This window comes from Emydura macquarii, unplaced genomic scaffold (genome assembly GCF_026122565.2).
Source record: "Emydura macquarii macquarii isolate MOO-44397 ecotype Brisbane River unplaced genomic scaffold, CSIRO-AGI_Emac_v2 contig_318, whole genome shotgun sequence".
Taxonomy (NCBI): Eukaryota; Metazoa; Chordata; order Testudines; family Chelidae; genus Emydura; species Emydura macquarii.
In genome coordinates this window covers 12,503,884-12,527,608 of record NW_027130455.1, presented here as the reverse complement: position 1 = coordinate 12,527,608, position 23,725 = coordinate 12,503,884, and the positions used below count along the sequence as shown (strand labels likewise).

General features: G+C 44.7%; 1 protein-coding gene across 5 annotated transcripts in view; it reads right to left on the bottom strand.

Moving 5' to 3' along the window:
- ME3 (malic enzyme 3) overlaps positions 1–23,725 on the bottom strand; it is a 168,881-nt gene that overhangs the window by 44,701 nt on the left and 100,455 nt on the right. For all 5 annotated transcript variants that reach the window (XM_067568656.1, XM_067568676.1, XM_067568667.1 and 2 more), the window contains exons 4-6: positions 17,023–17,098; positions 11,159–11,320; positions 7,172–7,275 (exon numbers count right to left, since the gene is read on the bottom strand). In XM_067568656.1, the coding sequence (XP_067424757.1) occupies positions 7,172–7,275; positions 11,159–11,320; positions 17,023–17,098 (342 nt within the window). The remainder of the gene's footprint in view (positions 1–7,171; positions 7,276–11,158; positions 11,321–17,022; positions 17,099–23,725) is intronic.

Genomic DNA, 23,725 nt, shown 5'->3' with positions numbered 1-23,725 from the left:
CCTCCTTACTGCTCCTCTCTACTCATCTGGGCATGGGGGAAGGGCACTGGTCATTGCCCCTAGAGCCCAGCGTACCTTCCTTATGAGAGATGTAACCCTACAGTAAGCAGCAGTGCACACACAAACAGCCTGCTGAGACAGCGGGAAGGGGGAGACCCAATTCATGTAATTGATGTGCTGCCTTTAAGTGCAAAGAACTGAAACGACGAAAACATGGAGGGAAGACAAGCAAACGTGAAGCACCTCATAAATCAAGAGGCTAGAAGTGCGTTGCAGCACTCTGCAGGCCTTGATTAATGTCATCTGTTACTTTAGCAGAGGCAGAAAATGATGCTCGAGAGGTTAGGGCTTTTCCAGTCTTTTTAAAATATCTGTTTTTTCTTTCTTCCTTCCAATTTCCCCTTCAGTGAGTCGAGGGAATTGTAATGTACTCTCACCTTCCCTGCCTAGGCAGAAGAATGCACTGCAAAGCACGTAGCCAATGGCCATGAGCGGTGGTTCTCAGTCTTCCATACCATAACCCTGTGTTACGACAGAATACAGTTCGGAAGGGACATCCTCCCACCTAGCCATAAAAAAGGGGAGGTGGTCATGACTGACCCTGAATCTACTGAAAGGTTGTGATCTTTATGATGAGAACCCAACAGAGATCAATCCACCCAATCTGCAAAGTCTGAATTTGGATCCAAATTCCCCAAAATTCAGGGCAAGCAGGTAGGGGGTTTTGGAGTGCCAGGTGTAAAGCTCCACTCTGGACCTGAATTGCAGATGTGATTTTGGTCTGGTGTGCAGGTTCAGACCCATATCTATAGATTTAGGGTCCAGTCCTGCAGTCCTTAATCTCATGAGCAGCCCCAGTGACTTCAGTGGGAGATGAGTGAGACCTGCAGGACTAGGCTTTGTGCCTATGTATCAAACTCATTCAACAGAGAGGGCTTACCTCCATTTTTAATGATGGTCCATGCGTTGGGGTATAAACAGAGAAGTTCCTCACCTTGTGCAGTAATGATGTTCTTTGAGATGTGTCCCCCTACGGGTGCTCCACTGTAGGTGTGTCTGCGTCCCTGCACTGCTGATCGGAGAATTAATTCTGGTAGTTGTGTCCCTTTGGTCCATGCATGTGCTGCCTCTCCCTCCCCCACATGCTCTGCCATGAGGCTAACCAGTGTTGCACCGGCGAACCTCCTCAGTTCCTCCTCTACTGCAGAGTCATTGACAAGAACTCTGCAGTAGACAAGGGGAGGGTGAGTTGTGGGAGACATAGCTCCAAGAACCATTGTTATTGCACAAGGCGAGTAACTTCTTCTTCTTCTTTGAATAGAGTTCTTGCTCTACCCTGTGCTTCACTACAGGTGACACCCGAGCGGTATCACCCACTAGAGGCTGGAGCTGCAGAGTCAAGTCTGTTATGGATGCTAGTGCTGCAGCACCGAATCTAGCGCCTGCAGCAGAGTCCCCCAGGATGGCATAGTGTTCTGTAAAGGTATGTGCAGATGTCCATGTGTAGCTGCTCTGCACATTTCTGATATAGGGATACCCTGGAGAAGGCGACGGAGAAGGAAACTGATCTCATAGCGCATGTGCAGATTGTGGTTGGGGGCGATAAACTGTGAATCTGATAACGGTTTGATATAATTTGAGACCCATTCAGAGAGTCTTTGAGCTGAAATCGCTGTGCCTTTAGACCTGCCTGCAATGGAGAGGAAGGGTCTTGAAGATTTTCTGGAAACTCTTGTCCTGTCCAAATAGAAGGCCAAGGCTCTCCTTACATCAAGCATGTGGAGGACGGCTTCCCTATTATCCTGATGAGGTTTCGGATAAAAGGTTGGAAGGTGAATGAACTGGTTCACATGAAATGCAGAAGTCATTTTGGGGGTGAACTTTGGATGTGGTCTAAGCGTGACTTTGTCCAGGAGGAACACTGTAAAGGGGGGATGCGTCATCAGAGACACTATTTCCCCTATGCTTCTTGCTGAGGTAATGGTAATCAGGAATGCCATCTTCATGGAAAGGTGAGTTAAAGAACAAGTGAATTCCGAGGGCAGTCTAGTCAGTCTTTTTAATACTAGTTTCAGATCCCATTGCTGGGAAAGAAGTTTGCTATGCCTTTGAGCTCTTTGTAGTTGGATGGCTCTTATGAATTCTAATCTATGTACCGGTGTTAATGTTGATTTTTGTGCATTGATTGTAGGTCCAGATTCTTGAATATATCCAGAGTGATATAGGTAACTCGCTGGGCTCCTGCGAAAGAACACGCCTTGAGGAGACAATTGTCCAGGTAAGGGTAGATCATAATGCTACGGGAGCATAGGTGTCTACCACTACACAGAGAACCTTGGAGAATACTCTGGGGGTTGATGAGAGGCCAAAAGGAGTACTCTGTACTACTTGTGGTCTTGGCCTAATGTGAATCTGAGGTATCATCTGTGACACGGTATGATTGAAATGTGGAAGTAAGTATCTTGGAGGTCAAGGGCGAAAATCAGTCTCCCTTTTCTAATGCTGGTATAATCATTGCCAAAGTGACCATCTTGAACTTCTGAGGCTTGACAAATTTGTTGAGTGCTTTGAGGTCTAGTATGGGTCTCCTACCACCCTTTTTCTTTGGTATCAGGAAGTAGCAAGAGTAAAAATCTTTGCCTCTTAGATTTAGGGGCACTGGTTCTATGGCTGTTACGCTGAATAGATGGTCTATCTCTTGCTGTAGCAGGCTCTCATGAGATGGGTCCCTGAAGAGGGATGGGGAAGAGCGTTTGGCGGAAAAGGGAAATCAATGGAGTATCCATCTTGAATAATCTCCAGCACCCATTTGTCGGAAGTTGTCATCCATTCCCAGGTGCTGCGGAACAGGGCGAGATGGCATCCATAGGGATGAGAGAGGTTTTCCATCATTGAATGGTGTTGAAGAAAGTGGTCTGACAGCATCTTGACCAACACGTCAAAACCATCCTTTTGAGATGGATGGCTGTGAGGAAGGAGGTTGAAGATCTGAAGGTTTCATTTGGGGAACCTGGACTTCTTTCTTTGGGGTGCATATGAGCCTTGGGATGAATACTGTGATGAACAGGATCTGAATGAAGGTTGAGGACTATATTTTCTCTTCTGCTCAGGTGATAGATTCCAAGTGATCAAAGAGTAGCCTTGGAGTATTTTAAAGTATGGAGGGAGGCATCCATTTTCTCAGAGAACAGTTTTGTATCTTCAAAAGGAAGGTCCTCCATAGTTGTTTGCACCTCTTTGGGGAAACCGGATAAGTGCAGCCAAGAGGCTTGTCTCATCATTATTGCTGTAGAGATGGAATGTGCTGCCATGTCACTGTGTTGAGTGCACACTGGAGTGATATCTTTGCTACTAACTAGCCCTCATTAATGATAGCTTTAAATTGTACTTGTGAGAATCTGGTAGCTGCTCAATAAAGGAATTGAGTTTTGAGTAGTTGATGTAATCATATTTTGCCATTAAGGCTTGATAGTTTATGATATGGACCTATAGAATGGCTGATAAGAATATTTTCCTCCCAAAAGATCTAGGCGCTTCCAGTCCCCGTCATAGGGGTTGGATTTCAGGTGATGCTGGTGGACTCTTGAGTTCACCACATCTACAATGATTGATTAGGAGGTGGATGGGAGAAGAGAAATTTCGTGTCTTTCACTGTCACGTAATACTTTTTATCTGCCCACTTGCATGTTGGTGGGTTCGATGCAAGGGTCTGATATATAAGTTTGGCAGGGTCCAGGAGAGCTTCGTTAATAGGGAGGGCTACTCTGGATGAGGCAGAGGAGTGTAAAATGTCCAATAGCTTATGGTGTGACTCAGTCACCTCTTGTAATGTTAGCTGTAATACATCTGCCACCTGCTGAGCTAGCTCCTGAAAAAGCTTAAAGTCATCTGCCTATGATGGTGGAAGAGGCATCACTGTCTCATATGGTGATGAGGATAAGAAGTTAGTCTGGTGGGGTAGCTTCCTCTTCGACTTCAACTTCTTGTTCCTTTCTTAACTGTTCAGAGGGCTTGGACGCTCTTGATGTGGCAGCTGAAGGAGGGTGTCTCATTGGCTCCTGACTGGCCACGCTCAAGCCAGGGGAGACATGGTGTCTGTGTGCGTACCAAGGATCCCAGAAAGGCCACTGTGGGGGGAGGAAGGTTGGTATGATGGCTACCCATCCCAGGGAGGCTGGGAGTCAGAAGAGTGGTACAGTTGGAGTCCATACTGGAAAAGGTTAAGGTGGATGAGAGGAGCGACGGGAGACTATCCTCTTGCTCATGGTCTGACTCAGTACTGGAAAATGGGGGTGCATAGCATGATGTTGCCAGTGAGTCTGGAGCTCTGGGTGGACTCGGCACCAGGACCCCGGTACCGAGTAGAGGTGAGTTGGGTGCATCAGACACTGAAAGGTCTGTCGCGTACTGGAAGTCCAGCAGTACTGTAGGTGTCGTTACCCAGTAATGGTTGATGGTGCCAAGATGTCTGCATAGAAGGAGTTGGTGATGCAGTCCTGATAGTGCAATCCGCTGGTGTCTGGCATGCCAAAAACGGTACTGACATCGATGTCCATACTGTAGGAGCCTTCCTCGGGGCCAATTCTCTGGATTTCTGGTGCCCAGGGGGTACGGATGTTTTCTTACCTGTGCCCATTCAGTCCTTAGGCAGCCCAACATGTTCTCTCAGGGTGGTACAGTGTAAGCTCTGAGTACCGGATTTACACCGCTTTGGCGCTATTGGTACTGATGATACTGAACGAGCTGGAGATCATTTTTAGCTCGGTCGCGGTTTGCTGTGGGGACTCACGGCCCTTTTCTTAGAAGCCTTGTGTGAGTGGCTCATGGTTGTCTGCTTAGGATCACCTCCCTTAAATGTAGAGGGTTGCAGTGAGGATTCCCGCCGTCCGGAGTCCTGGCATGGCTCTGAGGATGGCTGAAAGGCTGTCTCCACTAGGAGATGCCGCAGTCTCCGCTCTCTATCCTTTCTGGATCTGGATTTCAGTTGTTGGCATAAACCACACTTTTGGGGGATGCGGTTCTCTCCCAGACAGCGGGATGTGCTGAGAGTGTCCATCAGCCACTGGGATAGATTCTTTGCAACTGAGACACTTCTTGAAGCTCAGTGAACTGGGCAACCCTGTCCAGGGGGGTCCCCAGGAAGAGGGTAGGAGGCGAAAGAAAAACAAAGTTGAAAGTTTTTTGGGGGTAAATAAAGAAAAGAAAAGGAAGCTCCAAAAGGTAGCTAAAATTAGCAATTCTAGAGACGGTAACAATCCGCTAACGGACAGCTAAAACTCCGTCTCCAGCCAGAGGCAGTTGAGAAGGAACTGAGGAGGGTTCGCCCATGCAATGCTGGTTAGCCTCGTGGCAGACATGAAGGAGGGTGAGTGCATGCACAGCCTGAATGGACACGGCTACCAAAATTCTCCAATCAGCAGCACAAGGATGCAGATGCACCTACAGTGGAGCACCCATAGCGACGCTACTCAGAGAAGAAACCAATACTCCTCTCAGCCACAGCGGATCTCCCACTGATGTCAATGGAAGTTTTGCACGAAGATCAAGGTAAGAGGAGAATATCGCTTGTAAATAGTATACGCCTTGCTGGAGCCCTAGGTGTAACTAACAGACTGAAGTAAAGTCTGTGACCTGGCCTTGGGAAAATAACAACACACTAGGCATTAGCTAACACCAAGTAAGCATACTTCTAATTGGAGAGGATGGCACGAAACCACACGGATCTCTCAAGTAACTACACAAACACATTCCTACAAGATGGTACAAGAACACGCCGACCCCTCGTAAGATATGGATGAGATGGCAGGATAATGGATAAGGATGTTTTATTCGAACCAGCAGGTAATAGGATAAGAATGATAACTAACCATGTCAGGAGTGTCTTATGTAACTTGTTTGTATCAATGTATAAAAGGAGAAGTCATAGGAGGGGCAACTTTTTGCCAGCCATGAGTACATCGTCCTGATGTGCTGACTGAGCAGGTACTATTGTTGCAGGCATACATGTGCTAGGGTACCTTTAGCTCCTATGGAGTTAGCTAGCATTGTGCTCTGTCGACAGTAAACCTGGCCAAGTGCTTTCACCTCCAAAGGGAGCCTGCACTCTTTCTTATGAACAACATCGAGGTCTGCTGAATTAACATGCCGCTAGTGCAGCTGACACCGGAGCTCCACAAAGATCAACAACATTCCACAGCACTAACAGCACATAGTAACTAAACATTTTGTTATTAAGTACCTTATTGCTGCAGTCAGTATCGCACAGTGGGAAAGTGGGCTCCTGCACTATTTCTGCCTCTCTCCTTTCTGTTCCTCTTCCTGAGCTCTCTGGATATTTGCCTATTTTATGTATTTCTATGGCCCTCACTACCACAATATCGGAGCACATCACAATATTTAATGCCTTGTACTACACTGTACAGGGGAGATGAGATACACAGAGACTAAGTGACATGGCCAAAACCATGTAGGAAATTGAACCAAGTCCCAGAGCTAGCACACTAATCACTGGGCCATCTTTCCTCCCCGTTTGTGTGTCTCTTCTTCTTCCATTTCTCTGTACTTTTACCTCTTCCAATTCCACGTCCTTTAGTCATGGCATTCACTCCCTAACACCTTCCATGTTCCACAGCTAAAATAAGCAATATGATGGTCGATGCTTATATTTATAGTGTCTGCAGGCTTTAGGGTTAACACTAATGTGGTTAATGGTAGGCAAGGAAGTTCACACCTCTCAGTGTAAGTAATTTACAGGCTGCTTGCAGACTCAGGCAGACAGCCCCGCATTGAATTACATCCTGTTTACTTTCAGAAGTAAGCCTTGAAAGCGAGACACTTTAAAAAAAATGAACGTTGAGATCCTGAATATGCTACGTGGGTCACGTAAATACACTATGGAGGCCGGATACAGACCACAGGGCACATTTGACACCTCTAGCCTAATGTATGGACAGGAAATGGTTATAAATAGTCCCCTCTCAGCTTTCTAAAAACATCAATAATTCTGACATGGAGTATTCAAGCAGCCAGGGTCATTACCAGACCACCAATGGGGTTTGCATTAATGGATTCTCTTTGCTTAGCTATCAATTAAACTAATGTTTACTCTGAGAGTTTTAACATCTTTTAAATTGAAGCAGCTAAGAGAAGACTCACACAAAGCCCCACTTACTTGTTAGTGACTGCTTGTATAAACTCATCAATCAGTTCATCGTATGGTTTCCCACGAACCCGCTTGTGTTTCAGTCCAATGTAGAGTGGATCATTCAGGAGAGCCTAGGACACAAAGCATTCTGTTTACAGCGCCTCCTTCTTTGTTGGACAGAGATTTACATTCAAAATGTACATGTGTGACACATTTTATGTCAGTTTCAATCATTATCTCTAAGCAACAAAACATGGTGGGCTGTCCAGTTCCCGTGCAGTCAGTGGATCTTCGGAGCACAAATCCCTTCTTGAACAGCAGGTGCAGCTTTAGTTCACGATAAATAAACCCACACTATGGAGTCTCTCATTGTGGAAATACAGTCATAGGAATGTAATGCTTTCTGGACAGCACTGGGAAGCAGAATCCTCTCTCCACAGGACCGGGAGAGCTCAGGCAGTGACAGTGCTTCCTTACGCTACCTTCCTGAAATGTCTCACTCTTGGCCTGCAAGGCCTAGTTTGTAGGTAGTTCGGTATCCATTGCTCATTCAGTTCTTGGTTTCTTACCCGAGACTGCCAATAAAGGATTGATTCCAGACCGTCATGGTTTTTGCAACATGGGTTCCTTTCCATTAGGAACTAGATTAAGACCATCAACCCATTTCACCTAAGCCACTAGGTGCTAACAAGGAGAAGCCGGCATGGATACAAATATGTGGATCCGCATCCGTGAGAATAAACTTCTATCCCACCCGCAATCCATGCCCCCTCTTTTAGATGTATCCGCATCCCCACCGCCAATCAGCTGTTTGCAGCCGGCTGTCCCCCCATCAGCTGTTGAGCCCCTACTAACCCAAACAGCTGATCACCCCACCTCCTGCCTAACAGTTGATCAGCTCCACCCATCGCCTAACAGCTGATCAGCCCCGCCAGCCACCCAACAGCTGATCAGCTATTCAGCTCAGCCCGCCACCTAACAGCTGATCAGCTGTTCCGGCAGCCCCTGGGTTGGCAGCTGTTCCAGCCCTGCCCCAGAAGTCCTGGCGGTCCCAGAAAGTCTGTCCATGACTTTCCTGACCATCTGATCTGTGATCCACAAAAAATGGTCCACAGATATCCACATCTGCATCTGGGGATACGGATATCCGCACATATAAAGAAGGTATTTGCAGATTTTCAGAGCTCTACTAACAAGCTTTCCATTTTATTAACCCGAGCTGGGTTTGAACCAGCGATCTGATTGCAGAGCCCTTTACTCATCTCCTGAACCATCTAGTCCTCAACTTCACCTGTGTGTGTTCTGTTACCAAACACTGGTCTCTTTGATTTTGCTGCCATTTGCTAACTTCAGACTCAGATTTCTATTTCTCAGAGCCTTTTACAGACATTAGACACAACCCCATATATTCAAAAGGCTTGCAAAAACTCTTTTTCCAATCAACACTGGGACCTGCATCTTATCTACAGATGACAAGAAGCAATTGCCTCCAAAAGTGGCGATTTGGCATGGAAAGAAATAGCATCCTGGAGAAAGTGACGGAAATAGCAGTAGCAGGAGACATATGGGCCAGCTAGCTGGATGTTTTGAAGGTCTCAGTGAGTCATCAGAAAGAGATCCCACTTCCGTCCTGGCCTCAGGAATCAAATCATGGCTATCCGAGGGGGCATCCCATCAAAACCATATTGACCTGTAGCTCTGCAAACCTTAACTGTCGGCAGGTATGCTAAAACTAAATCTGTTTCCAGAGCCACAGAAACCCAGCTGTTTTTCCTTTAGCAGGAAATATGAAAGGGGTTTTTCCTTGATTTTGATTAGGTCTGCTCTTCTATGCTATAGTTCTTTATAGAGGAGACACACATTTCCATTTCTACATAGCCTGGTCACTGGTTCTATGAAGTGAGCTACTTGGGCGATTCCAAGTTCTGAAAACCATAGTCTGAGTTGCCCAAACAGTACATGGAAGTATTTTGTAACATACTGACCAAGTCTCCAAATAGGTCAGGGAGATTTCTGATTTAATAATGTTATCTCCTGCATAGAATACCAAAAACCATCCATTTATGCCAAATTCAAAAACTCAGCTACATTACCTAGAACCATATGCATCAGCAATGGATGCGCATCAGCATAGGTTGTGAGGGGAATGGAAGGGGACCTGAGCCCTGGCCCAACCACTTTTTGACCAGATTGCAATGCCACTCACTCAAATTTGGCCTGGCCACCACCACCAATCTCCCTGAAATTAATTTGAAAATGTTGATCTGTATGCTCTGTAATACCAGAAAGTTGGCAGGGAAGTGCTCTTAAATGCAACATTATGTACGAAACACAGACAGAGGCAAACCATTTAAAAATAATTTTTATTAATTTTTTTATGAGTGGTATAGCCTAGTGGGTTGAGCACAGACCCAAAAGCTAGGAACTTCTGAGCAACAACCCAATATGGAGAACATGGGGAACAACTGCATTATTTTTATGAAAAGTATTTGTGATTCAGTTTCCCCACACACTTTTGTATTGTTATCCACTGGGACGGGATTGTTATCTTTCCCGGGACAGGGGATAAGTAATGAAGTGACTGGGTGAGAGTCACATAGGGTTTGGTATGAATGGTCTATCAAGAACTATGAGAATGAGAATGGAGTTACCTTAGACTGAGATACAATGGAGACCAACAGCCTGACCACTGACTTTTAATGACTGCTGACGAAGGGAGTTTTTTGGATCAGGATGGGTAAATTACCTGTCTGACCACAGTCCTTCTCCTGCCTGAGCCAGAGGAGGAGGGAAAAATACCTACACAAATGGTGTGATTGAAACTTGAGACAAACAACTGATTCTGAGCTGTGAGCAGAATGGAATAAGAATCTTGATGGCCCAGTGATTGAACCCAGGGCAGAGCCATGGGTCTTCCCCTTGTCAAATGTGGAGGCCCCAGGCATACACTGAAAAGGGTACACTCCCGGGGAGACTGTACAAAGACCAGAGGCATAGCACGGCCTGTGGATCCAAGACACCCCAACCTTTACTGCCCTCCTACTGCTGGCATGGGGAAGTCACTTAGACCTGAATTTTCATAATGGCCACAAATTTGGCTTCCTCAATTTTTGAGTGGCCCAACCTGAAACACTGGGCCCAAGTTCTAAAGAAGTGTTGAGAACCCACAACTCTGAACGAAGCTCATGAGTGCTAAGCGCCTCTGAAAGAGTCAGGCTGCTGCTTATGGTTCTAAGTTTGGATTTAGGTGACTGTCTTTAGGCAATCACGTTTGAAAGTTTTATCCCATAGGATTTGCAGTGCCAGCAAGAATCATATATTCAGATGGCTTATGGTCAAATGAAAAGCAAGTACATTTTAAAATACTTTCTTGCGTATCTGACAAGCACTGACCATAGCAAATATCCATAGGAATTTATTTTAAAAACATATCCTCACAGATGTCTCTTCTGGCATCAATAAAATGTTGCATTTCAGCCCTTCTGAGCCAGAGTCGTCAGGCAGAAAACTGCTAACAGATGGAGCCCTCCTGTCCTGTTATCGTGTGCAGTAAAGTGTGCAATCTGACAAAACACTGCCATTAATTAAGCCCAAACCACCCGCTGGGGATTCTCCATTTGTTGAAATATAACCATTTCCAAACACACATGGGGATGTGTCAGTTTCCTTATGCTTATCGCAGGAAAAGTCAGTCTGTCTCTGCATGGCTGAAATCTTTTAACTCACCTTATCGTGCTGAAAGATGGAGCTGACCCTTCAACTCCCGCTGGCCCAGCTCCAGATTCGCCTTCTCATCAGAGGAACCTGAGGCTAGCCAGTTTTTATCTGACCTCACAATACGAGCAACAGTGCAAGCTGGCAACTTCTGTGCAGTGTTGGGTTAGCTGTCTTCTTATCTTCGGTGTCTTTGACTCTAGCTCCAAATTCAGGGACTGAATCTCCGAGTTAAGAATCCAGCTTTAAATAGAACAGCTTTTCTTTTTTAAAATACACAACATAAGCTGGCAATCTTACCTCGTTGTCTGTGCCAACGTCAAGCAGGACAGGCAGACACTGTTGTGGGCGAACTCCACCACAGGCTGTGTACAAGGCAAGTTTCCCTACTGGGATCCCCATGCCATAACTTCCCAGATCTCCTAGCCCTAGAATTCTCTCTCCATCGGTCACCACAATGGCCTGCAGATAATTAAAAGAGTCCATTATACAGCTTTGCCAATGCTTTATTTAACACCGTGAGCAGTACCAGCTCCTCCAATTTTTATAATAATGCAGTTTTATAGCCATAGTATGGGATGGAAGTTTATTCCCTTTGTGATATAATATATTAGCTAGTTATCATAAAGGCACAAGTTAGTGATGGGGAGGTGGTTAGCAAGGCAGGGTGGAGTGCATCAGTGAAGAACTCTGAGACCTGGTTTAAACGGCAAACTTATGTTGGTATAACTATATCGCTGGAAAAATCCACACCCGACAGGAGGCAGAGTACCTGTCTGAAGGAGGAAGCTCTCCCGTTGGCATAGGTACCATCTTCACTTAGGTTATGTCTTCGCTACAGACTTTAGAGCAGCACAGCTGTACCGCTGCAGCCGCACTGCCGTAAGGTCACCTGTGTAGTCGCTCTACACCGACGGGAGAGAGCTCTCCCACCAGCAGAACTAAACCACCCTCAACGAGTGGCGGTAGCTTTGTCAGCAGGAGAGCGTCTCCCACCGACATAACGCTGTCCACAGTGGCGCTTTTGTCAGTGAAATTTACGTTGGGCCGGGGGTGTTTTTTCACACCCCTGACCGACAAAAAAAATGCTACGTAGCCAAAGCCTACACTACACTAAACAAAATCGGGTTTGGTCCTGCTTGGAGAAGGGGGTTGGACTAGATGACCTCCTGAGGTCCCTTCCAACCCTAATCTTCTATGATTCTAAGCCTAAATGCTACAGTGGCGCAGCTGCACCAGTGCAGCGCTGTAAGTGTAGACAAGCCCTCAGCTAGTTAGTAACTCTTGAAGCGAGGAACCCCCCCTCCGTGCCTCTCCCTCTTTTACCGAGGTTATGCAACTATCAGGTCCCTCACTAGCAGTCTTTGAAATGAGCCAATATTGCAGACATGGGAAGGGAAAGACTGGATTAAAATGGTGTAAACTAGTTTAATTAAAAAGCAGTGTGATTTAACTCTTCTTATCTCCTCTCTCTGCTGCACCGAGGCTAACGTCGTTTTATGCATCAGCCAGCGCTATAAGATCTCGCTTGTAATTCTGTACTGGGTATATTGATCACAATTCCCTTCACAGAACTGACCCAGATGTAGGTCAGCTGGCATCAACCTGTTCTCTGATTGTTACAGCCAAGTTAATAAAGAGACTACTTGGCACACGTGTAGTGCCTCTCTTCTACAGATCTCAAAGCACTTTGTATGTATTCAGAAATTAAGCCTCACAGGCCTGTGAAGACACTTTGGTCAGTATTATTGTTCTAGTTTTACAGATGAGGAAACTGAGGTAGAGAGAGGCCTAAGTGACTTGCCATAAGTCATAGCAAAGCTGGGAATTGATGCCTGCTTTCCTGACTTCCATTCCTGTGCCATAACCAAGACTATTCTCCCCATCATGTTTTTCTTCTCTCTACTCTGAGGCCTGGTCTACACCTAAAATGTGGGTTGGCCTAGCTACATTGCTCAGGGGTGTAAAAAATTCACACCCCACATGAGAGATGTAGTTAAACTGACCTAAGCCCTAGTATAAATATCACTAGGCTGACAGAAGAATTGGTCTATAGACCTAGTTATTGCCTCTGAGGGGGTGGATTAACTACAGCCCCTTTCATCACTGTAGCAAGTGACTACACTATGGTGTTAAAGATATTCCTATTTATTTTTCTTTGTGAGTCAACATTAAGTGCTAGCCAGAGTTGGGAAAGGTTCTTTTTGGGTTGACTCCATCTGTTTTTGGGTGGGTACTCCCTCACCACACCCGAGGCATGCAAATGGGATTGGAAGATGGCAGATGTGGGAAGCAAAGGAGTCACGCTTTGATGTTGGTATGCTGAAACTAATGCAAAGTCCATGAAAATAGCTAACCAAATGAACCATGAAACCAAAGATATATCTGAGATAATGATATACTTGAACTCCATCATGGATTTCCATCACAACTTCAACAACCACCCCCCACTAATTAAACTCTCTGGAACAGGCCCACACCAGTATCAACTTCCTGAGAACCATGATCACCTGCAGACATCTCTCCACTGATACAATGATCAGCAACTCACACAACACACCTTTCAAGATCCATGGGTCCTGCACACGCTTATCACAACATGTGGTATACCTCATCTAGGGCACTAAATGCCCCAATAATTGCCCCTGTGGGTGAACATTTTGCACAGAGTGATCACTCTACATCTGACCTATCAGCCCTCACCCTCAAAGGAAACCTGCACAACACTTTCAAAAGATGAGCCTGGAAATTTATATTCATAACTTTGCTAGACATTAAAAATCATGGACTGAATAGAGATACTGGCTATATGGCTTATTACAACAATCTGTAACTCACTAACTTCCCTTTTATGTCCTATGACTATAGAGGTGTTAAAGGGCCACTTGAATGGTCCCTTAGAATATGTGCTAACTACTATGCTAAACTACTACTAACTACTTATGCTAATTACTTATGCTAAACAATCTGTTTGGGCTTGTATTTAGCTGGGGCACTGTGAATGTTATCTTTCCCAGACAATAAGAGCTCCCTGTAGCTCGCAAGTTTGTGGCCTTGTCTACACCAGTGTTTTGTCAACACAAGTTATGCTGGCATACAGCCACTGCTGTAATTAAACCACCGTTGCATGTCCTCACTGTGCTCCTTGTATCACTGGGGTGCATTCACACCACCAGCTCTTACATCAACACAGGGAGCAGTGCATTGTGGGTAGCTATCTCACTGTGCAAGGGCACGCAGGGTGCTTTGGGAAGGGTTTGCAATGCCTCATGGAGAAGGCCCAGCATCACATGGCGAAGGTTTCTGAATCCCATCATTCCATGGGCATCCTACTAGATTGAGAGCCACTTTTCAACTGCCCTGTCAGCCAAACTGACATTGCTGAACTCAAACACAAGAAGCCCACAGAAGTGTATGAGTGGGGGGGAGGGAGTGTGTGGCAGGGAGTGAGTGTGTGTGTGTGAGACAGTGAGTGTGTCCGCACACTGTCTCTTTAAGTTCAGACAGCAACCGGAGGCAACCAATCCTGAGGCAGAAGCTGGCGCACAGACAGCTGGTATCCCCCTTGTGATGCTGGCTGGATTAGGGGGACCATTTATGATATTATTTAACATCAATATGTCAAAATTACAATAATTCATGTGAGATATGCCATGTCAGGTACCGGTAGAAAGGGTATAGTTTGCTAAGTTTGGTGATATTGTTTATGTGCATGTCATATTTGTATTGAAAGTTATGGATATGTTTGATGTATCTGTATTTCAACTCCTGCTGTGTTTCTGGGCGACACCCCAGACAGGATGGCTGCAGCACTAGCCTGCTTAATGGCCCATTAAGGAAACTCACAGGTACAATGGGCCCCGGGGGAGAAGCCAGGGATACACTGATGAGTCACCAGGACTTACTCATTGACCCTGGATTCCATGTTATTCCTGTAAATTTCCACAAGCAGCATGGCAAAGGCCAAGGGACATAAAAAGCAGCTACACCACATCCATTTTGTCTTCAGTCCTGACACCGTGACCTCAGTCTCCAGTCAGTCTTCTTTAGCCTTCAGCCTTCACCTACCTCGGGATCAACTCATCTACAACTGAAGCTGTGAAACAAAGGACTGAGACCCATCCAGGTACTGGATGTATACCAGAGGGACTATACAAGCCTGCAAACTCCACAGTTTTACTGGAAACCTGATATAAATGGACTTTTAAATCATTTGTATGTATCTGATTGCTTTAATCCTTTAACATTTCTCTTACACTTTCTTTCCTTTTAAAATAAACCTTTAGTTTTAGTTACTAAAGGGTTGGCTGGCAGCGTGGTATTTTGGGTGAGATCCAAACTTATATTGATCTGGCACTGTGGCTGACCCTTTGGGGTCAGGAGAACCTTTTTGGTAAAGAGCATAGAGTTTAAATAACTGGTCTCTTTAAGGGACCTAGTGGCTTATTGGGAGCCAGAGCAGTAAAGGGGGCTGTGTATATTTTGTTTCAGCTTCTTGATAACTAGTGTGGGGAATCAGAAGCACTGTTTGTGGCTGGTTGGGAAGTCTGACTTCAGTGTCACTCGCCAGTGCTGGGAGAATCTGCTCTCCTTTTGCAGCCTGTCCCGACTTTGGCATTTTCAGGTGCTCTATCCTAGGCACGGACGGATCATACCCCTGTCCCCCACACCCCAACTCAGCAGAGACCTGTACCCAGTGGAGGGAGGGGGAAACCCTAACATCAGCCCCTGCTTCCCTCCTTGGTTCTGCACAGCACATTAGGAATCTCTCCCCCTTCTTTCTCCAGCAGCAGCCTGGGCTGCCTGCATGCCTGCCGTAGGACAACAGGATTGATTCCCTCAGAGTTCTCCCACAGTGTCATCTCCCCACAGACCCAGGAGAATGATCCATCCCTCCCCTGCAGTCCAGGCAGGATTGCGTTTGCTGCTGGGAGCCGGCATGCTCAGCTGGGCAGTACAGTAGCTGTGTGAGCTCAGCCGCCTGTAGCAATTTCAAAACTTCCTGCAGCTTTGACAGGGGAGAGGTACAGGCCTGAGTAGCTGGAATGCAGGGCAGTGCAACAGAGTTCAAAACAGTGAGCAGAGCGGTCAGGGTGGGCATTGTGGGATAGCTCCTGGAGCCCAGTTAGGGCACATGGTGTCTACATTGACGCATTGTTGACTCTAACTTTGCCACAAGAAGCTCTGTACCTCGTCGAGGTGGTTTTATTGTGTCGCCAAAGCAGGGGAGTTAAGGTTTTGTCAGTGGTGGGAGCATTGTAGTGTGCGTACCCCCACTGTTTTGTCACCAAAAGCTGACAAAACTCTGTAGCACAGACCAGCTCTGTCTCTCACCTCACCACACCAGAAGTTGGTCCAATAAAAGATATTGCCTCACCCCAACTTGTCTTGCTAATAATGAACCAAATCATTTTCCAGAGCCTCAGATCCTGTCTCTAGCTTAGCGTCCTCAGCAAAGCATGCAGACTTCCCTTTGGCTCTCGTAGGCCCGTTATAGTGGGTAATTTCTTGCGTCACAGATCTACCAGACCAGACTGATAGTGCTGTACCCACTATGCACAGGTGCCACTGACTACACAAGGTGCCAGGCAATGGAGAATCGGGTTGGCAGAGAGCAGAATGCAGAAGTTGTGCATGGCTGCATGGACTGGAGAGGAGAAGTTTGACCCAAGTTTGCAAAGTGCTTCAGAACAAAAGGAACTACATACACATCAGCTCAATAGAGCAGCTAGTGTAAAGTTCTTAGTTGCCCAGCTCCTGATGAACAAAGCTCAATGAACAGGGCATTTGCCTGTAATTGAGACGGGCAGGCTTGTGGATAAACCCCAGGATTAGGAATCAGGGTTTCTTTGTGACCTTGGGCGAATCACTTAACTTCTCTGTGCCAGTTTCCTCACTGGCAAAAACATATTTATCAGCCTCAAAGGGGTGCTTTGAATCTTAATTAAATAATGAATGGAAAACACTTTGAGATCTTTACAAAGGAGGCCTACAGAAGAACAAAATGCTTATGAGTTCTCCTTTGTTAGTTCCAATTCAAAACTTGAGATCAGAGGGATAGGCTGAATTTCCTTTTGGAAGCCTCAAACTCTGTTGGATTATTGTGAGAAATGGAAAATAATTGCAAGCTTTTCCTCAGCTCCAGAACAAGAAATTAAACATACCTTTATATCTTCTTCAGGCCAGGAGTTTAGCATTGTTGCAATATGGCCTTTGTCATGAATGGTGATAAACAGCCCACTAAGAAATGAAACAAAAACAAACCATGCTATAAAATCAGTAACTACAAAGTAAGAGAGAGACTAGCTGGTAGCTGATTTATGGAACCCAGTCATTAGACACCTATTACTTATTGGTGTACACTGTTCCATTAATGCTAGGTATTTTCAAAGACAAAGGTAGCCACCTGCGTCCCCACTGGGAAATCAAATCAAGAAGATGACAGCATTACCCAAACCATCTCTCCTAACAGCTGCATAGTATTTTCTTTGCTGTCACTCCCAGATGTATTACCCTCTGAAAGTGATATTTCGAGAATAGCCTGTGCAGTGTTATTAAGAATGACAGGCTTATACTGTGATGTCTCTTTTTGAAACACTACTTTAGCAGTGATAACACAGAAAATAGCAGCCTGAAGTATCCATTATATAATCTTGCAGGTTAGAGCCCTTGATTTTGAGTGGCTGTAAGAAATTAGAGACAATATAAAAAAATTGTTCATATATATATATATATATATATGTATATCTATATGGCAAAGTATCCATTATATTTTTATTATATATATTAAAAAGTAATTTTTTTAATATTGCCTCTAATTTCTTACAACCAGTCTAAATCAAGGGCTCTAACCTGTGAGTTTTCCTGCAGCCAATGGAAACGGAGGCAGCTCACCACCTTGCAGAATTAGACTCCTACTTTCCATTTCACAACCTTCTCTCTTAGGGCTTTTCTATACTTAAGGCTGGTCTATGCTACAAATTAAGTTGATTTAAGTTAAATGGACGTCCAGCCACTGCAGTAATTAAAGTGGTGGTTTATGTCAATGCTTGTTCCTTCTGTTGGTGGTGTACAACCTCACCTGGAGCATTTCCATGGATGAAAGTGGGTCATTTTTAATAGCATAGCATCATGAGTAAGCTTTGGAGCCACTGGAGAAGTAGCCCACAGTAATGGGAATTTGACATTTCTAAGGCTCAAAAACTAGTCAGCCCAGGTCATTTCAGATCATTTCATGCTTTTGTCTTCCAATATCAAAACATCAGTTACAAAGAAGAGATTTTGTAGGGCTCTGAAAAGGCAACCCTATTCCAAACCCAGAACACAGCTGCATGAGCAAACTTAACTGGAAGGCAATGATTCATCTGAAAACAATTAAAACAAAGGTGTATACATCTTTTTACAGCCATTAGTTGCTTTTGGCAAAAGACAGAAGGAATTTTGCTGTGTACTAGACTCCTGAAAATCTTGATAAAAAGAGGACCATATTTTTTAAACAGAGGAAATACAACATATAGTGATAAATTCTATGGTAATCAAGACCTGGGCACACAGGAAAACTAGAAATGTAATAAAATTGAAACTACCAGTCCACATACACAGTACAATACTTTTGTCCCTACTAACCAACAGGTTAACCACATACACATGCTGGTCTCCTTCTCTAGTCTATTTGTAATCAAAAGCATATTCTTTAGGGTGGTCTTCATATGATTCTACATGAAAAAAGAGACTAGTTGATCATATCTTAAAAATACAAATTAGCAACATAACTAAAAAGTTTGACTACAGACAAGGAGTGGATGTAAGGCAGTGTCATTTTTACAGTCACTTTTCAGTAGATGTGATACAGAGAGAGAGAGACAGTTACTCGCTAGTGTATTGTGAAATGGTCACCAAAGAGAACACAAGAAGTATCTGAATTACAGAAAGATAAAGTTCACGAAGAAGAAAGCCTGTAGTCTGAACAACAGATTCCTGCTTCTGATGTGTGCTCTGTTCTTCTTTGGATTAGATTTAGATACTTTGCTTTCTGGAAATTAAAAGATAACTAGGAAATATTTGCTTTAGCCTACTTGGCACATAATGAGAATGAAATTAGTTAACAAAAGGTCAGTGACATTGCTCAACCACTCAAGGGGGACTCTATGCAATTCTTCTGAGACTGGCTCATTTTTTATTATTAATCTGCCATTCCAAGCATGTTTTACTATAATGCAGTGTGTGGTCCCCCCCTCCCTCCTCAAAGAAAATGAAAGACGTGAACATGTAAGTGGTTAACTAGAAGCCAGACACTGGGAGGGCTGGGGATACATATTCATGGGAAACAAGGCTGATTAAAAATTAACTGCCGTCAATAAAGTTCAGTCAGGATGCACACACTCTGCCATTCCCGCCAGCTAAACAATAACTTAGGGAAGGAGTTAGCTTCATGGGAGGTCACAAGCCTTTCTCCGATATGCAGCGTAGAGTGATTCAATCTGTGCTTGGGACTGGGCTCTGGAGCAGTTCAGCTAGCATGGGTACTATATTCAGTTGCTTCCTCATCACTGGTTTCACTCTAGTCTGCTCAGGGATGGTGAACGCATATTTGATTCTAACATGCTTCTCACCCATCCAGCCCACCTAATCCTGTGTGGGCCTGTGTAGGAGGACCACAAGATTTTGCTCTTTCATCTTTCCCAAAGCTTCCCTTGGAAGATGGTTAATCTCATGGCTAAAAGACACAGGACTGGAAGACAGGAGGCTTAGGCTCCATTTTTGTCATGGACACAGGCTTTCTATGTGACTAAATCCCTCTGTGCCTCAATTCCATGATTTGTGAAATGGGGATAATAAAGTGTATTCCCCTCACAAGAGCATTTTTCATCCACAAGTCTGAGGCAGTCTGTCCCTTCTTACTGATGCTTTTCTTTCTGCTTCCGTTCATAAAAGTGCCCTCTGAATAAACTGTGAAGCTAAACCTTTTTGCCTGCATAGGGGTGCTTATCATGCAAGCCAGCTGAAAAATACTGTTATCACTTAATATCTCTTAAGCTTGGACAATGTTCTTGGCACTGTGCAAGACCCAAAATGAAGACAGTTCCGGACCTGAAGAGCTTCCTGCCCAATAGACCAAACCGGAGAAGTCAGGACACACTCCACACCCAGCAGAGGAAATGTTGGTTTATTGCTGATTTTTCTAAAAATAATGTTTGGAATGGGTCATTTCTTGTGGGCCTCCTGGAAGGCGCGTAGCAGCTGTTTGCAAATTAGAATCTTCTTATCATGCTTTCATTTAATGAGATGCTGGTTTTCCAAAGACAAACTACTAACAACAATACAAATTAGGTCATTAGCCTAGGACGTGGGGACCTGGGTTCAAGTCCCTGCTCCACCAGACTTCCTTGGGCAAGTCACTTAGGCTCTCTGGGCCTTGGCTCCCCGTCTTTAAAATAGGAATAAGAGCACTGCCCTGCCTCACAGGGGCTTGTGAGACTCCAGCCAGTGGGGAACGCAGCAGCCAAAGCAGGGACTATTGTACTAGGGGAAGGAGGTAAAATGGGGCCCAGCTGGAGCCACCCTTCCCCTCCAGCATCCTCTGGAGCCAGAGCTGCAGGGGAGATTCTCCCTTGCAATTCTGTGGACACTAGGATCCAGGTGGTACCTTCCCTCCTGCCCACCATATGGTTTTGGGGGAAAACTGCAGAAAGAGGCCAGCCAGAGCCTGCAGCAGGTAGGGGCCAAAGCAGCAGGGACCTTTTTCACTTCTGGGCATCCAGGTCAAAACGGTTCTCTGCCCTGTGTCGGTTGGCTATTTGCTCCAGCCCTCTGCCTTCCCCTCCCTCACACTCTCTTCCACTCAGCTTCACTTCCCACCTGCTCCTCTTCTCCCCTGCCCTGCCCAGTCACCCCTTCCCTTTTCTAACTGCCGCCACCCCCCCAAACACACTAACAATCCATTTTCCCCCACTCGCATAGAACTAACCTGACATTGGCTGCCATCGCATTGCTCGCTCTGCTTGTGTGTTCTATCCCTCCCCCCACCCTGTGTCTCTCTGGTCTAGTTAGATTGTAAGCTCTTCATGGGCTGGGACCATCTACTAGTGTGTTTGTACAGCGCCTAGCACTGGGGCTTCCACGCACTACCATAATACACGTAATTATCATAATAAATAAAATACATTAAAGCTTGTGAGGGGCTCAGATACCATGGTAATTGGAAACGTAAGTAGCCAAGATAGACAGGCAAACACAATAAACTCTAAAACCTCCTAAAAGGGCTATTCTCACCTCAGAGGAAAATGTGTGATCAAGTGAGAGAGGAATCTGCTTCTATAGTATTATTAAACATTTGTCTATTCAGAAATAGGTGTATATGGTGCTTCACAGAAGGATGCGGTTCCTGGATTGAGGGCCTTACTACCTAGCTATTGGAACATGAAGAACGCAAAGTGCTTCAAACACAAGCAATTAATTGAGCATTTTATCCTACAGCAATGGTTCTCAACCTATTTACCATGTGGGCTGCATCCAATACTATCTGTATGGCCCTGAGGATGTCACATGGGCTGCAGCTGTGTGCTGATTGGGCTGCAGGTTGAGAACCACAGTATTACAGGAGAGAAACTGAGATAATGTGCCTGATTCTCTATGTAGCCATTCACACCTGTGCAGAATGAATGCCAAACACTACCAGATCAAAAGGGTCATGCAAGGCCCCTGATCCTGCAAACACTTGTGCACTTTCATAGACTCAAAGTTTAAGGCCAGAAGGGACCATTAGATCATCCAATATAATCTCCTGTATATATCATGGACCATTAGATTTCACCACGCGTGTAGTCCCATCAAAGTCAATGAGGCTCCACACAAAGGCACTGCTCTATGTTCAAGTGGGGTGAGTTGTTCCTCTCTGCTTTTTTTTTTTTTTTTTTTTTACGGGCGCAGCCTGCTTTGTCTCCCTCTGTTTTTGGGTTCTTGTGTGTTATTGTTCTGGATTCTAAGAAATAAAGTAGTATTACATTGTAACCTTCCAGCAAAGTATTTTTTGCTTTTATCTAACTTCTCAGTGTGTCTGCCATAGGCATAAATTGAAGAATCCAATTTTTTTTTTTTTATTTTTTAACACTGGAATGGTACTCAGGTATGTCTACAATGAGGGCCTTACAGAAGACAAAAGCTAACTGAACATATCTGAGCAGCAGAGTAATATGCGTTACAGAAAATAAATAAATACACCTAAAGAATTTTGGGGCTAAGAATAGATAGAGATATATCACAATTCAGTGCTACTGTCCAAAAAGGAAGATTGATTCTACAGATCACATTACTGACATGCAACAGGCTCTACATTCACCACTTGAAAATTAAAGACTGAAGGTTGAAATCCTGGCCCCAATGAAGTCAATCAACGTTTTGACTTCAGCAGGACCAAGATTTCGCACAGAGGAGGTAAGTAATCTGTGGAAAGTCATTACTTAAAAAGGTATGGGCCAGATCCATCTGAGGACTACACATTGGAGCTCAGAAATGGGCTACAAAGGTGGCTTTAAGCCACTTTTACTCCTTTGATTCTGTGCTGGCTATGCACCAAGCCTGGTTCCCGACTGTACGTTGCTGGCTGCCAACAACTGCAAAGAGGCCCAAATAACAGCTGGGGATCAGCAGGACATCCGGGATGCCCCAGCCATGCCTCCTATGCTGGCCACTGCATAGTGGTGAACTACGTCATCCCTTGTCCTAGCTCTGTGCTACTGGCAGATCCCCCTGCAGGGCAATCAGGGTCATTTTGTGCTGGTGAGGCAATGCCGAGTGGCTGGAGCACAGCCAGGGCTCTGGCCCTCTGGGCCTTTATGCTTCCAAGATCAAACATGAAACTGACACATCATGCAGCTTGGGTCTCCAGAGCCTTCTCATTCAGCCACACCCTTGATTATTATGATTGTTCTTTCCTCATCACTGTGGTAACAGAATGAGATGCTCTGAAATAAACTTCTAAACTGTTTGGCTCTTTTGGGAAGCTAGAGTTTAAAACATGCCTCTGGGGTATAGTCTTTGGTGAAATTACGTTTTAATATGCACTCATTTGTCTAAATATAGTATAATCAATCATCAAATTGGACAAAATCAACATGGTAACTCAGTTATTGTCATTGGCTTGTTTACATGTAGATGGAAGACTTTTTGTCAATAGATTTTTTTTTTTTTTAAAGTTCGGGGAAATAATAGTGTGTGGGTACTAATGAAAAACAAATAATACAATCCAAAGCAAGAGTGATTCTTATTATATTCTATACAGAAATTTAAAGGACAAAATCCTCGTATCTGTATATGATCAGCTTTATCCTGAAATAATCCATTTGTGGGTGAGGGAACAGGGCTGCCTTCACTAATCATATAAACATTTCTACAGCTGTCATCACATATTTTAGATGGGAAAACCAGATATAATATCAGACCCAGAAGATGCAGTTTCCAAAGTTCACTATAAAAATCCCCACATGTTTAAACATCCAGGATCCTGAGGGACTGAAAGTAGATATAAAGTAAATAGCATTTTAAATACTGTTTATGAATAAGTAAATGACAATTAAAAACAAAAAAAACATCCAATTATCAACACTAAATTAGTGCACAAATATTTCTGATAGAAACCTCAATCCTGCAAATTCCTTGCATATCCCTGGAGCCCCATTCACCACTTTGGGGTTCTGTAGAGAGACCAGCTTATGCAGCACTCATGGCTGGATCAGGGCCCCTCTCATAACTTTTTGATCCAATTCAGTTTGCCACACAGTTATCAGATATTTTTTGGGGGGAAAAATCACCCTAATTTAGCACATAAATAAATGAGCCTTCTCCCCTTTTCAGCAATGGAAGAGTCGG